Below are 15,371 nucleotides of genomic sequence, written 5' to 3'. Positions count from 1 at the left end.
CGTTGTGTTGCAATTGGTTGCAATGATGATCATTCATTTATATTGTAAGTCAGTCTCTCTTCGAATCCTCCGGAATTGCCTGAGTAAGCCTCTATATATGGGCGACCCGTCACAAACCCGTCATGCTGTCACCCCAAGTGTAGACTAGATCGCAGGCCTTGAACAAATATACTAAGGACTACGTAAATTAGACCGATGGCCGGTACATGATGTGTTCCACATCATGTAGACGAAGAACCAAGCTGCAAATATGATATCGTAGTGGCAGCTCGCTGCCATTATCTGACTTAGTCTTTAGAAGAGTTGGATCCCAAGCAGACACTAAACAAGATTTTTCTTTGACAAAAAGACCGGAAGACGTGGGAGGGTGCCACTAGACGAAAAAGGCTGCGCGCATGAGAAAATACCGTGTGCCCGGACAATTTGATCTGACATTGACAAACCCTCCGTAGAGTCGGGGAAGACCAACTAATAACTTGCAGCATGCCTTGCGCTCAACCACAATCTCTTCCTATGCTTATCACTCTAGGGATATCGTGCATTGTTGCCCTGCTTGTCACTTTGCGTCTGACTTCTCGCAGACGTGTCTACCCTTTCCCTCTGCTACCTGGTCCTCGTCCCTTACCATTTTTGGGTAACGCGCTGCAATTAGATACTAAACGTCCTTGGCTCACATATACTGCGTGGGGAAAGACATATGGTTGGTACTAGTAGACCAAGCTCTTTGCCAAGCTCCTGGATTTAACTTCATGCCTGATCGTAGGAAAAATCTTCCGCTCCCGCATACTTGGGATCGACATGATCATCATAAACTCAGAAACCATCGCCCAGGAGTTGCTGGAAAAGCGTTCTGCAAATTACTCTACACGTCCCGTTTTTCGCACCACTGAATTGTATGCATTACCGGTTTCCATTCAATTCGTTCTTCATCTACTGACGATACAGAGCTGGACTGGCTTACAATTCTGTACTGCTTCCGTATGGGGAGACTTTACGACAACATCGCAAGATATACCATCAAGTCCTTAGGGCCGAGGTCTCAGTCTCGTACCACGAGATATACTCTCGCCATGCGAATGAACTAGTCATCGATCTCTTAGGTGCCACTAGTGACTCACTGCAGCAACGCACTGAAGTGTTCGTACCTAATCCAGTGATGTCGTTGTGATGTATGGTCCAGTTGACGATCAATCCTCGTCACAGATATTCGGGATCCCTGATCATGGCCGTGACATACGGACATCTCGCTGATGAAGGCTTATTTCTTTCCCGTGCGCACGAAATACTTGATATTGGAAAACAGATTCTCTCTCCTGAGAAGGCTGCCATGTTCACAGCCTTTCCTTTCCGTGAGTACCTCTGTCGACGACATCATCTTGAACATTCAACATAAGGTTGCAGTCGAAAAGTTGCCGTTTTGGTGCTTTGGTGGATCGTTTGCCCTGATGGGACGTTGTAAAGAATTAAGTCAACAACTTTTTGACGAGCCCTTTAATGAAGTGAAGGCACAGATAGTACGTTCGCGCAGACTTGCGGATGAAAGTTTCGCCTGATCTGTTTGCGTGAAGGCAGATGGTACTGCTTCGCACTCATCAGTTGCTGACTTTCTCAGTCAAGCTCACGACGACACCGACGAAGACATCCTAAAGGCTGTTGCATTGATGGGATACATGGGTAAGAATTTGTTTTCACCAAGACGGAGCTCATCTATTGACGGGAATACGCCATCTTAGCTGGCATGGAAACCGTGAGTCGCTACTTAATTACTTGAAACATTTCTAATTCTTACTTTGATGTCCCGCAGACTGCATCCATATTGCAGACATTCCTGCTGGCTATGCTGCTCCATCCTGACGTCCAATCCCGTGCTCGTGCAGAAATTGACCAAGCTGTGAGGCATGACAGCATGCCGTGCCTTGATGACAGGGCGTCACTGCCCTACCTTGATGCCATTCTCTACGAGGTCCTGAGATGGTATCCTCCCGCCCCCCTAGGTTAGCTGGTGGTAATATAGTTTTGCGTTTGCATGGCTGACCCTTCGCACAGGATTCGCACATGCGACATCAAACGATGATGTTTACGACGGGCACTTTATACCCAAAGGTTCGAAGTCGTAAGAGTCGAGGTTGCCATTGACTCACCTGCAGTTCGGCCAGGTGCATTAATCATGGTTAATCAGTGGTATGTCGGGTTTGGGTGCACGTATTGGTTTGAGCTGAGCATTGCTCAGGGCGCTGTCTCGGGATGAAGACATATTTCCCGATGCATCACGCTTCGATCCTAGCCGCCATCTGACCGTCGATGGGAAGCTCAAGAACCCTTTCGTCAACCATTTTGCCTTTGGTCATGGCAGGTGAATACTCCATCCTTACTGTCATCTTCAATCATCTACTTACCCTTGCAGGCGTATTTGTCCTGGTAGGTTGATTCATAGCTGATCTGGCAGTGTCAAGGATGACAAATGGCCTTGGCAGGTCGTTGGTTTGCAGAGAACAGTCTGTGGACTGCATTTGCGACCATACTCGCCGTCTTGCGCATCGATCATGCCAAAGACTCAAACGGAGACAAGATTGAGGTGAAGCAGGAGTACACCACTGGCTTAGCGATGTAAGTGATCTAGTATGCATTCAATAACCTGCGACTGACTCTGCCGAAGTCACCCTGAACCATTTCACTTCTCCTTTGAAGTCGTGAATACGACGAGAGAAGCACACATCCGAGCGATAATGAATTCGAGGTAGACTTAGTTTGTACTTGAGGTGGTCTGACATATGATACGGCGCAAAGTGCACTAGATGGCACGATTTTGCAGCCTCTGTTTTTGTCTGTCTCTGATGAACAAGAGAATTGCTTCCGAATACATTGACACTTCATAAACTAGACCCGTTTCCAAAATCTCGTGACCCGGCGCAACCAGACTGCATACCGTTGATCGGTTCACAGGCTCTTCCCCAATGCAACGTGGGTCCACCTCAATGTCGGTCGACAGTAACCTATGCGTTCGTACGTATATCGAGTCATTCAAGTATGTAACTGTAGTTTCATTCAAGTTCAACCCTTGGAGCATCTTTGTGTTACAGCGAATCCCAACGGGTTAATCCAGAGAAGATGATTTCATGTGAATGAATGCATACTTCGGGGAGAGTGAACCGTACTTTCGCGATAGCCTTAAGCAGAGCGGAGGTGATGATGCATATATAGGTATTGGGATCATTTGTATCGTAGAACGTGTAAGCTAGTTGAAGTGAGTCGGTTGAATCGGGGTGAGGATATAAGAGTTTTGGCAATGCCATCGCTGTTGGGACTTGAAGCTTGAAGGCCCAAAGATTGATAGTCTTATCATCGGAAGTGGCACTGACGAGGAGGGCGCCGACCGTTGACAGTATTAATATGAGTGTGCTCTTTGGAGGAGTTCCGACCGGGTGACCACTATATCCCTGATCCGTTTCGATATTTTCACACAGGTAGTGATCACACCTGAACATTCTTAAGCTTGAAGCTGAAGCTTTGATCAGCTTGGTTATCATCATCTGCCATGGATCTTGGATTGAAGGGAGTGCATGTCCTTGTTACAGGTTGCAATTGTGTCCCTTTACCATGTGAGTGCTGATCTGATACTACTTACACAGGGGCAAGTGGCGGCATCGGGCTCGAGACTGTGAAATTATTTTGTAGTAAGTCATCCCCAAAAAGATATCTGAGCACTGAGTTGAGAGCATCCAGCACTTGGTGCAAATGTGACCGCACATTATAACTCGCCATTTGGTCCGATACATGAACTTTTGGCGTCGAACACCAATCTTCAACACGTCCAGGCGAATCTGTCTGAAGAACAGGCCGTGGTAACCATGTTCAAATCGCTCTCTACTATGCCTCATGGTCCCGTGCAAGTAGTCGTCATCAATCACGCTATATCTCACAGTTTAGCTGTGCCCATTGCAAGGATGACGCTGGATCAATGGAACACTACAATGACTGTGAATTTGACATCTTCATTCCTTGTGTGCAGAGAGTATTTGAAGCATCTGGAAAGGGCTTCCTCGGATATCAAGGAAAAGGCAGCAATTATTCTTGTCGGAAGTACTGCTGGGAAGTATGGTGAAGCCAACAACGGAGACTACGCTGCGACTAAGAGTGGTCAGTAATGGTTTCTGTCAGCACTTTTGACATGGACTCACGATATTCTAGCAATGATGTATGGTTTGAACCTGACGCTGAAGAATGAGATCGTGAAGATAGCCCCCAAAGGCAGAGTCAACTGTATTGCACCTGGCTGGGTCAAGACGCGTATGGTTGAAGACATCTTGAAGGATCCTCAAACAATGTCTCGTATATTGGCTACGTAAGCAATACCATTTGATTCATTGTTGATTAATTGGTGATGAATGTCGTGCCACCGCAGGGTTCCACTTGAGAAAGTGGCGATGCCAATGGACATCGCGACACAGATTGTGGTTCTTGCATCGTCTACTCTTTCTGGTCACGTCACTGGACAAGTGGTGATGGTGGAGGGTGGAATGGAAGGGAGACTGCTAAACAGGCCCGAAGACATCGATGGACTGCAGGGATGCTGAGAATTAGGGGAGAAATGTTTGAATTTTCTAATTGCCGATTGTGGCGTGCTTTGTAAGCATTCGCTTGAGGCTAGCAGCGGACCGGGTGTGGCCTTGCGAACCCTCTTGATCCTGTACTTCTAGTTCTCTCGCAATTCTTACCTCTGTTTTAATCAAATACAAGCCAGCCAGATAACATGGTATGCGAGCATCAAACCCAATTGTCTTTGCCGCTTATGATTTCAATAGTCTACCACCTGCAGGAGACGGCTTATCCGTGACTTCAAACGGCTCTCTAGTGACCCGCCAAGCGGCATTTCTGGAAGTCCATGTCCGGATAACATCATGATCTGGAACGCTGTAATATTTGGGCCTTGTCAGTTTTCTATCTCTGTATATAGCTATCCTTCTCTGACACTACTCACAGCTGATACACCCTTTGAGGATGGCACATTCAAACTTCTGCTCACGTTTGATGAATCTTACCCCAACAAGCCGCCTACAGTGAAATTTCTTTCCAGAATGTTCCATCCAAATGTATATAACAATGGCGAGCTCTGTCTGGACATTCTACAAAACCGCTGGTCTCCCACATATGATGTCGCCGCCATCCTTACTTCCATCCAGAGTCTCCTGCACGATCCTAATCCGAACAGCCCAGCAAATGCAGAGGCTGCGCAATTGTACCGAGACAACATGAAGGAGTACGTGAGAAGGGTGAAAGCTACAGTGGAGGATAGCTGGTTAGATCCAGAAGAGAAGCAGAAGATGATAGTCGATGGCGACGGGGAAGGTAGTATAGAGTCTACTGCCTGACATATCCTTTCGTTTGGTTTATATTCTCACGGACAACTTCTGCAATCCCTGTTGTTTTGTTTCGGTTTACCAGATTTAATTTAATGAGGTTTGTGTTCGGACTCCTTGTAAATTGTCACTTCGATCGTACTCGCCAACAGTGGTTTTCCCGGCTTTGAACAATACTCATCTATGCATTAATCGTGCAGTACTTTAGGCACACCTTAATATTAGTTGCTCTACCAGGATAATCTCACCTGGTCAAACTTTGGCTATGAGCGATACGAGTCTTTGAATTATATTTGCGCTAATCACAAACAGGAAAGAATCGGTGAGTTCGGTGAGTTGGCAAAACATCATGTTGAATGTGAATGTCGAGCATTCCGTAGAGCGCAGTCTGTGGAGGCTTGTGAGCCTATTGCACCGACAAGTTGTGATTTTTTGTCTCATGTTCTGCGTGGAAATAGCTCCGGGATCGATCTGAAGACAGGTTTCGGTGCTACAGATCATCATAATTGGCTGCGAGGAGTTTGCACACAGATTGCATATCTTGCAGTTATCATCGCGAGCAAACGACTGCTCAAGCGTTGCTTTCCGATAACAGCATACCTCTCGTCTGAATCGGTATGTGTTATTATGTGATGCATTCTTTCTGATGGAATGTGTCATATCTCACTCCAAGGCTGGCTAATCGGCTAGTGGTCCGTGCTGTTCTATGCAGTTGGGCCAGAAGCTACATCGGGCGTGCTTCGCCCTCATAGCCTTCATTAATCCAGGGTGATTGAGAGGTCGGGATTGCGAACCGCCTTGCAGGATTTGTACTGTGTCAGTGGGACCTTCTTTCGGATGCAGTGAACAGAATATCATGCTTCCGACTCTTCCCCACTGAAGATCGAAATCGTGACACGTTTCTGAAGATTCTGGAATCGGATGACCGTGGCATTGCATTAGGATCTCTCCGTGTACAAGTCACCTCTGCGCGGAGGATCTGTTGATGCGATCCTTCGATTTGATGTATATGAGACTTTGCACATAATAGCCTTGGACATATACGCACCACGTTTTACCAGTCGCATGTTTTGGTTAGCCACCAATCGGATATCCCAACCTTGCACTACACATGTTGTCCAGCTGCGCTGTGTACATCGAAACTTTGGACTAGTATATGACACACTGATTAATATTAGCCCACGAAATTTGAAATTTGATGCAGGTTACCGCAACAGGAGGGTTCGCGTTGTCTTTTCACTCCCACAATCATGCCGTGCATACACTACGCCCAGACCTGCAAAACCACTCACGCACCTCGCCTACTTATGCAGAATAGTTTATGTCGAGAAGTCGCCAAGAACCATGGGATGCACATAGTCAACACGTGCAGAGTATCTCGCCAGTATCGGAGTGCATTAGCGTTCCACAAGATTAAATATTTGTTCCACGACATATAACGAGCATATGATGAAGAAATCGCTTTCCACAGATGATTGTGATCTCGTGCGGCGTCACTACCTGATCTCGGTGAAAAACCCGAAAAACCCATGTTAACGCGGTCGATGATTAAAGACAGAAACAAGCGGCGCGTGAGGGTCACACCTCCCGAGGCGTGGTCAGAATACCAGTGTGTTGATTTGTTGTAATTCTTCAGATTTATCTACCACACTTCGTCGTAAGCAGAAGGAATTGGTAAATATAAGTTGCAACCCACTTTGAATAGCATAATTCTACTTTCGTCCATCAAAATTAAACAACTCCTCGTTAACGATCTCACGATAAGGTAACGCAGATCCTAGCGGTTCCATAAATAGGCAAGAAATGGTACTAGTCAGCTCGCCTTCGACAAATTGACCAAGCCAGCCTGATTTGTCTTCTGCGTGATAATTTCGAGCGATGTGTGGATTGAAATTCTGATGCGTAACCGTTGGGGCATGCGTGACACTCGAGAAGAGTCGTTGATGGGCTCAACAACACGGAAACCACAGAGCGAAGACCGCCAGTCCTCATCCCTTTGAACCCGGAACCACGACGTATGCTGCGGCCCCCACGTTCACCAAAGTAACTTGGGATCATTCAAGGTCGGTTGACCATAAGTCTCGACGAATACGTTTTCGAATTCCACAATGGCACTGCGCAGCATAAAGAAGCTATAGCAGCGGGAATCGATTGGGCGAGTTAGACCCATTGTCCCAGTGACAGAGACACGAATGGCTACGAGTTGATCGTTCGTACTGGGGTGAAATGAGCATGTAGGTTGGTAGGACTTTTGAGAATATGGAAGCATGGAGGTGGGAATTATATTTACGTCCGTGACTGCCCCTGTGTATGGAACATGATCCATGAGAGAAGGTAAAGAGAGTTTCGCGGTGCATTGAGGGGGATTTGATTTGTCGGCAACGCAATATATCTCCATGGTCCCGCGGCACTCGAGAACGAGGAAATTCTCCTTTTCAATGAAGGAGTGGTCGTTGATACCATTGTGAAACCGGAGAACGAACTGTGGTGTAAACAAGCCTCTAGTCATTCTAGCTTGTGACAGTACTTTGATTTACCTGGTAACCATTGTTCTTGGATTTCCAGTCCCACATTTGTATCTAGTCCCCAACCGTGCCCTCATTCACCATAGCATGCTGCAGCATACTAATGTAGTTCCCCATGATTCTGACGTTCCATTGATTGGTGGATTGGACTATTTCGCAGTCTTTGTCGACTGTTTTCAGGATTGGTTGCGCTGCATCGGCGTGGATCTCGTTCGTTGTCAGAGATCTCAGATGGATATCGTCCGTATGAGTCCGGCTTCCAGCGCAGTTCAGCCTGAAAATAAACTGGGCGAAAGACTGTAAACGCTCACGGGTCTAGCGAATATGCCACCACGACAAGTAGATCTTGCACAGCACAGAAAGTGAAGTCCACCGAGGTTGTGGTGTCGACAGGGCAGCTCCAGTAATGTAGATCGTTGGAATCAGTCGCGGATGGTAGACGCGTAAATGGGACGCAATCCTCCCCAATAATAATAATATACACTACCCGGAAATCCAAGTGTAGTTTCCAGCATCACTGGGGGGAGCGTGTACTTCTGCTTGTACTCGAAGCGCTGCCATGCAGCGTCATGCTGTCAAAGTCGCTTGCGGCGTGTAGCTGGCGGCATGTCTATTTCAGAGGTTCCCATTGGAATCATTTGGAAATAGCTGAGGTCGATCATATACTGCAGCATCTCTGAATTGTCGATTATTGCTTTCAGCGCTTTGCACGTCTAGTATGGCTGGTGAGTAGAGTAAGACGAATGATGTGTTCGCTTACCTGTCGTACCCGTACTAGGTCATACGCGTCGAGAGGTGACAATATAAGGTACAAAAGCTCTTGGGCGAGCTGTACCACTGGCAGTGTTGTAGCTCTTAGTATGTAGCTCATCAGAAATTCTAGCCAAGCGCTGCAGTACATTAGAACCAAGAGGAGATTTTACCAGTCAGATCAAATCTACACTTCGAAGGTCGGACCGTGAAAGGTGCAGCTCAGTACCTTGTAGACGTGGTCTTGGAGCAAGTTGGAGGGGATGAGAAAGTACAACTTATACTTGGGCTAGAAGCTAATAGAAGCCGCTTTAGCTTCAGCTTCAAAAATACCTCACTTGCCGACTGCCAAGTTTCACACGCATCGGCTGGCACCAAGTTGGCCTTTACTTCAAGTACTTGCAACTTTTCTAATACAGTACCAACAGCTGTCGCTCCTCGGCAGGAATGCTGATCATCGCCCTTCTTCAGCGCTTCAGCCTGTGGCCACTCCATTTGGCCACTCAGTTATGTGTGCAATCGTGGAGTTGATATTCTGCAAATTTTGCATTTCCGCTGGCACATGTGACATGGTATATTACCTCTACTACGAGCAGCGCAGGGATCATTGGCCTGGTATTCAACGTTCAACAAGTATGGATACGAAGTGTGGCTGTCCCTACTAGTTGAACAATGTTTTGAGCCCAGGCGCGTCAGCCTACTGCACAATGTCACCAATGAGACATGCGTGTGTACTAGGAGGAACTGCTTTGAGGTTCAGGAAGGGGCAACGATGAGATGGGTATGGACTGCCAGGGTAAGCAGGAATGGCAAGGTTTGCAAAAGGCAAGTGGGAGGAGGTCAAACACGGTGTATCCGACCAGAAGAACACGATCAGTTCTACACACATTGGCGTATCAATCTCGCGTGCCTCGGCGAGATACGAGAGCTCAGAGCACATGCTAAAAACCATTGTTGTCCGTCACGGAAGGCCGCCTTGCTTTCGTTTGGCTGAATGGTGACCTATCGTGCAAACTTGTCTTTCCGCTAGCAGGGAAACAAATAGCGTGAAGATGCGCATCCGAGACAACCAAGTACTTTCAACTTGGTCCGCTCAGCCACGAATATATTCTGAATTGCTCCCGTGTATGTTTTAGAGTTTGTTTGGCGTTCTTTGGCAACGCCGTGTTTAATTAATTCAAGTTGCTGTACCTAGTATACTTCAAGTGCTGCCGCTCATCTATCCCAGCCATATTCGAAGATGGATGATATATCCAAGAGCACCCACAAGAGCACATCACGCGTCCTGGCTGCGCTGGATTACTCCATGCCGTCTTCCTCAAATTCTCATACCATCATCCAAACATCCCAAATTCTCGGCAAGCGTAAATCCGAGTCAAATACCTTTCCTGTGTCGCCAGTGAGGAGAGCACAAACTCTCCCAGACGTCGATTCAACGATTCATGGACCACACTCACAATTCAACAAGCCTGTGCATGCGAGTAAGAGAACTGCAGGTATCCGGTATTATCATCTCACGACTCGACTGCAGCTGGCGCTTCGTTACAAGGTGCTTCATCTAGAGCTGGCAGATCTCAATCAAGAACCAAGAACAATATTCAAAGCAAGCTCATTACATCCGGCTTCTCTCTGAGATACGACAGCGAAACTCCTGCTACTCGCATTGATCAAGGAGGCCCTGATCAAGAACAGAGGTACATTGTCTGAGCAGTGAAACATCACTCGTCGCTGACACATGTATAAGATTGGCAGAATTTGTATATAACTCTATTGAAAACCTTGGAGATAGACGGTCTGTTAAGGATGCCATCCGAAACCTCGGTCTTCAGAGGTGCGTGGTGCATTCAAAATGATATTCGCAATAGTTGTACTGAGGTCGTATAGTGACAAGGATCTCCTCCCCGGTCTCGAAGTACGGCTTTTACCTCACCAGCTCATCGGTGTCAACTGGTACGAGTATTAATATATAGGTTTCTGTGCATATATCAATTTCAGAGCACAGGATGGTGGACCAAGAAAAAAAGTCCCCTTACAGGGGTGGTATCTTAGCGTAAGTGTTTTTATTTTGTCTTCAACCCATGCACCTTAATGATATTGACTTGACTCAGAGATGAAATGGGTCTTGGTCAGTTAATTTAACTTCGTCAACATGCATCTGTAACGAAATATTCTACTTCAGGCAAGACTGTCCAAATGATTGCCACAATGGCAGCCAATTTGCCCAGGGACACTGATGTTGTGAAGACCACGCTCGTCGTCGTTCCCGCTGCGCTCCTTCAACAGGTTTGTTTGTTTTCCTTGATCGGTTTTGACCACGTTAACGCCATTGTCAGTGGAAGGAGGAAATCGAGACGAAGTCGAATGACTTATTTACCGTTCATATACATCATGGACGGGATAAGCTTTCTACCCTGATGGATGTCAGATCTAAAGACGTATGTCATTCGAATCATCACAGCTTCGCAAAGTGACTGAGGTATCGTTAGGTCATCATCACTACATATCAAACCCTGAGCACGGAGCTTACTATTCCAAAAGACACCGAAGAAGGCGATGAACTGGCATATCTTGAGGACCACGGGTAGGTAACACATTATTTGTACTAAGTCGACCCCTTCAGCTACCTTGCAGAGGGGTACTTGGTCGCATGAGATGGTATCGTGTGATTTTAGATGAGGCCCAATTTATTCGAAACAGGTATGTTCAGCATTGTTTCATTTATTGAGTCATTTGACATTCCCAACAGAGGAACGCACGCTAGCCGCAGTGTAGCTCTACTCCGTTCGACTTATAGGTGGATGCTTACAGGCACACCTGTCACGAATACACTGTATGTCCAATTTTTCACGGCATTTCTTAGTTACCCAACTACTCCCAGTGCTGACATATATGGGCTTATTCGCTTTGGGCGTTTTCGCCCTTGGAATGACTGGGAGTCGTTTAAACAATATATTGTGCGTTCCTTCGCCTTTTGCACGTCCTGCTTCTCATCTTCGTTTAGGCAAAGGTGCAGCAAGAGGATGCGCCGCTTGCGGGTGAGTAAACTGCCTGTCTGATGTAGTTATTGGGCTCAATCATACAGCAATGCGAGCGCAGGAGATTCTGAAGCCCCTGTTGCTTCGCCGCACGAAACAAGCTAGATTGGTAAATCACTAATAGGATATCTTATTCCTGTATTCTCACTCACGAGTTTTATAGGAAGGAAAGCTCATTCTTCAGCTGCCCCCGAAAAACATTGAGCTCGTGACTCTTGAATTCTCAGCAGATGAGCAACAGGTACGTTGATTGGGTACTCTGACATTTCACATACTCATATCTCACAGCTATATGATGATTTCGAAAAGAAAAGCCACGTTCAAATCAATCGCTTCATCAAAAGAGGGACGTTGTTGAAGAAGTATGCACTCAGTTATTTTTGCGTTATATTTTCTAAATGCAGTTTCTATCTTAGTGCAACTTATATCTTGGTACTTCTTTGCATTTGCATTCTTGTGGTCATTTCTAATACATTTTATAGGCGATGATCCTACGGCTTCGGCAGCTGTGTTGTCATCCGAACTTAATCCTGGTGCGTCTTTTGTTCTCCGATCACATAGGTGAATTAACACACCCCACAGTGTCACACAGAAGAGCACGAGGACCCCTCCATACTCATGTCCGATGACAAGGGAAAGGAGTTTGCGCGAGCAATCCGAGTCATGGGGCCGACCTGGGTTGGCGATGTGAGTACTGTTAATCTACCCATGACTAGTATTAAACTACCTGCCCACAGATCAAGAAGAGGTTCAGTTGTACTCTATTGTATGACAGGTAAAGAAGCTAACAAATTGCTACACTCAGGTTCATGACACGCGCGCTAGAGAGTAATCTACTCGCATTCTCGGATGAGGAGGGCGCAGACGCAACATGTCCTGTCTGCAAAGATCGTATGTACTCGTGTCTCACTAGATTGATGCTCAAGCCTCACATGTATGCGAAAGTGTACGTCAACAACGCTGGTCGTGTCCTTACCTGTGGCCATGAGATTTGCTTTGGTCAGTGGACCCTCATCATACCATCGTCGTTGTGTTTTGATCGCGTTCTTGTTTCTCTAGATTGTATGCTCATACTTTCAAATTCGCCGATTACCCATGACGGAGAATTGTAAGCTTCTAAGTACTACTCCTTCTTTTACATCTAAACCATTACCCAGTGGTCATGGAAATGAGAAAGAAAATCTCCGTGCCGAACGTGAGTATGAAGCTGCTGCTGCGAAAGGTCACCGGCCTTGTGCGTATCCCTCTTTTCTTTGTTACGCTGTACTCTCGCTCATTCGCGCAGGCCCTACGTGCAAGAAGATGAACGACCCAACGAAGGTGTTCAAGTCCATTGCATTCCAGCCAGAGGAGGATGAAGTCGAGGAGGCAAATCGCGCTCGTAAGCACGCTCGCCGGGTTGTGCAAGAGAAGCAGGGTACAGTTTCAAGTGAGAGTCATCTGACTCAGATTCGGAAATCGAGTTATCTGTGCCTTCACGCTTCAGGGGTGCGACGCCAGAGGTCGACAGCTCCGACGACGATATGCCAGACTTCTCACAGCTATTCGCGAATGGAGGAAAACTCAAGAAGAAGGATAAGAAGGCAGCGGGGAATAAACGATCGCGCCAGCAGTCTGGCAACGTGAGCATAATTTTTGTCTTTGTTGGTGCTGGGTTTGACTATGCAGTGTGTACTACAGGACGAAGTACTTGACTTGACTGTGGGTGATGTGTCGGACTACCTTGATGATTCCGACATTGAGCTCGGGAGTGGGCATGCCGTGCGGTCCTCGAAGAAGCACTATGATTATGGAAAAGGGAAAGCACCCATGAGGGACGACGAAGAGAAACCTCCATCGCAAAGTGCAGAGAAGGCAAATTTGGAAGACTCTGGCGCCCCTTCCGACGCACTTATTGCCATGTGGCGAAAAGGTGATTACGACCTGGAACCAAGTACGAAGATGCTCGCCCTCATCAATTTCCTCAAGTCATGGGACGAGAGCGGGGACAAGACAATCTGCTATTCACAGTGTTCGTACTTCAAATTCTACAAGTTATTATTGACACAGTATCACACAGGGACCTCGATGCTTGACCTCATCGAAACGCTATTCTCGCGATATGGGATCCGCAGCCTGCGATATGATGGTTCCATGAACCGGATATCGCGGGATAATACTCTTGCGACATTCAAACGACCTGATGGACCCAAGGTCATCCTCATCAGCACGAAGTGTGGTAGTGTAGGTTTGAATCTGGTTGTGGCGAATCGGATCATCAAGTAAGTCACAGAGTTTGAACCATTTACATCACAATTGCTAAAAACTATGATGATGAATAGTTTGGATCTATCCTGGAATTATGCGTCCGAGTCACAAGCATACGACCGCGTACATCGTCTGGGACAAGAGAAAGATGTTTTTGTCAAGCGACTTGTTGTCAAAAATACGATAGAGGAACGGTGAGTCGACCGTTTCCGTTATTCGAACGCTAAATCAGGTTCACTGTTTTTATCTTCTTACCGACTTTCTACCTCCCTCACAACAACCTTGCAGAATGCTCCGCCTTCAGGAGGTTAAAACTGACCTTGCGGATGCCGCGCTCGGCGAGGGCGCGGGAACGAAGCTACAGAAGATGAGCGTTAAGGAAATCAAGACTGTATGATATCATATTATCCCTCGCAACGGTTGCTGATTACCCATTTTCGTAGTTGTTTGGGATGAAAACTTAATCCAAAAGCGCGGACACGTCGCCTTTCTATTCTATTTTCTCTCGTGAAAGTGTTCTGCGCGCCTTGGCACGAGCATAAAACGGGCGGCTAAACTTGTTATTTATCTTGCAGTCATGTTGTGTGCCCATGTATAACACAAATGATTCTTTTCACTAGTATACCTTATCACGGCTAAATGGTAGCATAGCACAATGCATAGACTAGTCTATTCCTCTATCTAGATATAGCCTCTATCGTAAAGAGGCGCGCATGGCCGTTCTCACTATGGTCCATGGATAAACTAGTAGTTTTCACACTAGAAAGGCAAAAACGCCGAAGAACCCTGCTATAGCTCCCATTACCAATTCAGTGTCAGCATACGAGCCTGCCAGCGCCATTGCTGCCCCCGTAGACTTGGCGGTTGCACTCGTCGACGTGGACGTGGACGTCGTCGTATTAGGCCCGAATGACATGCCACTAGGCAGTGTTAAAGTGGGACCGGTTAAAGTCAACGAAGATAAAGTCATTGAGGCGGGCGGAGGGATGGTGAAGCTATAGGGATCACAGTCATTCTAGCAGCTTATGACAGCTGAAGAGGGGAAAGGTACTTACGTCGGGGGCGTAGTACCACTGGGTAGTGCTGAGATATTGACTGAGGGCTGAGCCTGCACACCAGCAACGAACGCAAGGACGAGAGCAGAGGTAACTTTCATGATGATGACGAGCGATGAGCACGATCGTGACAAGTTGGAGTCTGGAAGCACAATAAGTGGTTAAGTTTCTCGAGGTTGGCGACTACAAAATCGGTGTGGGCAACCCTGTAGGGCTTGTTTAGACACTGTAATAGGGTGTAAGGAGTCAGGACGCCCCACTCTTGTGATATTCATTACATACCTCGCAACTGTCCAGTACAGGGAGAACGTAGTACTAAGAGAAACAGTAAGCCATGCTACCCGTACATATGAGCCGACCTTCGATGCTGAACCGATTAGTAGCTGCGGAACTTACGAGAGG

At 46.9% G+C, this 15,371-nt stretch overlaps 6 protein-coding genes across 6 annotated transcripts; 4 read left to right on the top strand and 2 right to left on the bottom strand.

Annotated features, from left to right (window-relative positions):
- Positions 1-421: 421 nt before the first annotated feature.
- Positions 422-2,792, top strand: F5891DRAFT_1281579 (cytochrome P450). The gene is made up of 14 exons (XM_041370484.1): positions 422-700; positions 764-893; positions 946-1,137; positions 1,204-1,349; positions 1,402-1,514; positions 1,569-1,674; positions 1,734-1,747; positions 1,805-1,994; positions 2,047-2,103; positions 2,157-2,181; positions 2,231-2,353; positions 2,405-2,418; positions 2,475-2,607; positions 2,657-2,792. Exons 1-14 carry the CDS (start codon positions 484-486, stop codon positions 2,739-2,741), a joined length of 1,545 nt encoding a protein of 514 aa, XP_041220163.1. The 5' UTR covers positions 422-483; the 3' UTR covers positions 2,742-2,792.
- A 496-nt stretch (positions 2,793-3,288) lies between these two features.
- Positions 3,289-4,574, top strand: F5891DRAFT_1255104 (NAD-P-binding protein; the record flags this gene model as incomplete). The annotated part of the gene is made up of 5 exons (XM_041369974.1): positions 3,289-3,575; positions 3,630-3,674; positions 3,724-4,137; positions 4,189-4,342; positions 4,403-4,574. The coding sequence occupies exons 1-5, from the start codon at positions 3,536-3,538 to the stop codon at positions 4,572-4,574; spliced, it is 825 nt and encodes a 274-aa protein (XP_041220162.1). The 5' UTR covers positions 3,289-3,535.
- Positions 4,575-4,677: 103 nt separating this feature from the next.
- F5891DRAFT_1062399 (ubiquitin-conjugating enzyme E2 2) lies at positions 4,678-5,617 on the top strand. The gene is made up of 4 exons (XM_041362954.1): positions 4,678-4,753; positions 4,803-4,929; positions 4,981-5,457; positions 5,510-5,617. Exons 1-3 carry the CDS (start codon positions 4,751-4,753, stop codon positions 5,367-5,369), a joined length of 519 nt encoding a protein of 172 aa, XP_041220161.1. The 5' UTR covers positions 4,678-4,750; the 3' UTR covers positions 5,370-5,457; positions 5,510-5,617.
- A 1,620-nt stretch (positions 5,618-7,237) lies between these two features.
- F5891DRAFT_716100 (uncharacterized protein) lies at positions 7,238-8,134 on the bottom strand. The gene has a single exon (XM_041372932.1). The coding sequence runs from the start codon at positions 7,864-7,866 to the stop codon at positions 7,393-7,395; it is 474 nt and encodes a 157-aa protein (XP_041220160.1). The 5' UTR covers positions 7,867-8,134; the 3' UTR covers positions 7,238-7,392.
- Positions 8,135-9,872: 1,738 nt separating this feature from the next.
- Positions 9,873-14,378, top strand: F5891DRAFT_1195154 (SNF2 family N-terminal domain-containing protein; the record flags this gene model as incomplete). Its single annotated transcript, XM_041368067.1, has 30 exons — positions 9,873-10,113; positions 10,164-10,326; positions 10,377-10,463; positions 10,517-10,582; positions 10,635-10,682; positions 10,741-10,757; positions 10,812-10,915; positions 10,966-11,067; positions 11,119-11,213; positions 11,264-11,329; positions 11,379-11,462; positions 11,493-11,586; positions 11,634-11,667; positions 11,715-11,776; positions 11,831-11,908; positions 11,956-12,029; positions 12,084-12,099; positions 12,150-12,200; positions 12,250-12,354; positions 12,405-12,415; positions 12,473-12,558; positions 12,613-12,775; positions 12,825-12,901; positions 12,953-13,048; positions 13,117-13,289; positions 13,348-13,678; positions 13,727-13,928; positions 13,989-14,108; positions 14,203-14,305; positions 14,358-14,378. 30 exons carry the CDS (start codon positions 9,873-9,875, stop codon positions 14,376-14,378), a joined length of 2,970 nt encoding a protein of 989 aa, XP_041220159.1.
- Positions 14,348-15,285, bottom strand: F5891DRAFT_715961 (uncharacterized protein). The gene is made up of 3 exons (XM_041372930.1): positions 15,252-15,285; positions 14,970-15,195; positions 14,348-14,909 (listed from the first exon to the last, which is right to left on the bottom strand). Exons 2-3 carry the CDS (start codon positions 15,068-15,070, stop codon positions 14,669-14,671), a joined length of 342 nt encoding a protein of 113 aa, XP_041220158.1. The 5' UTR covers positions 15,071-15,195; positions 15,252-15,285; the 3' UTR covers positions 14,348-14,668.
- Positions 15,286-15,371: the final 86 nt, after the last annotated feature.

Source organism: Suillus fuscotomentosus, assembly GCF_016647785.1.
Source record: "Suillus fuscotomentosus strain FC203 chromosome Unknown F5891scaffold_78, whole genome shotgun sequence".
Taxonomy (NCBI): domain Eukaryota; kingdom Fungi; phylum Basidiomycota; class Agaricomycetes; order Boletales; family Suillaceae; genus Suillus; species Suillus fuscotomentosus.
The sequence above is the reverse complement of the archived record's forward strand: the minus strand, read 5'-3'. Positions and strand labels throughout refer to the sequence as shown.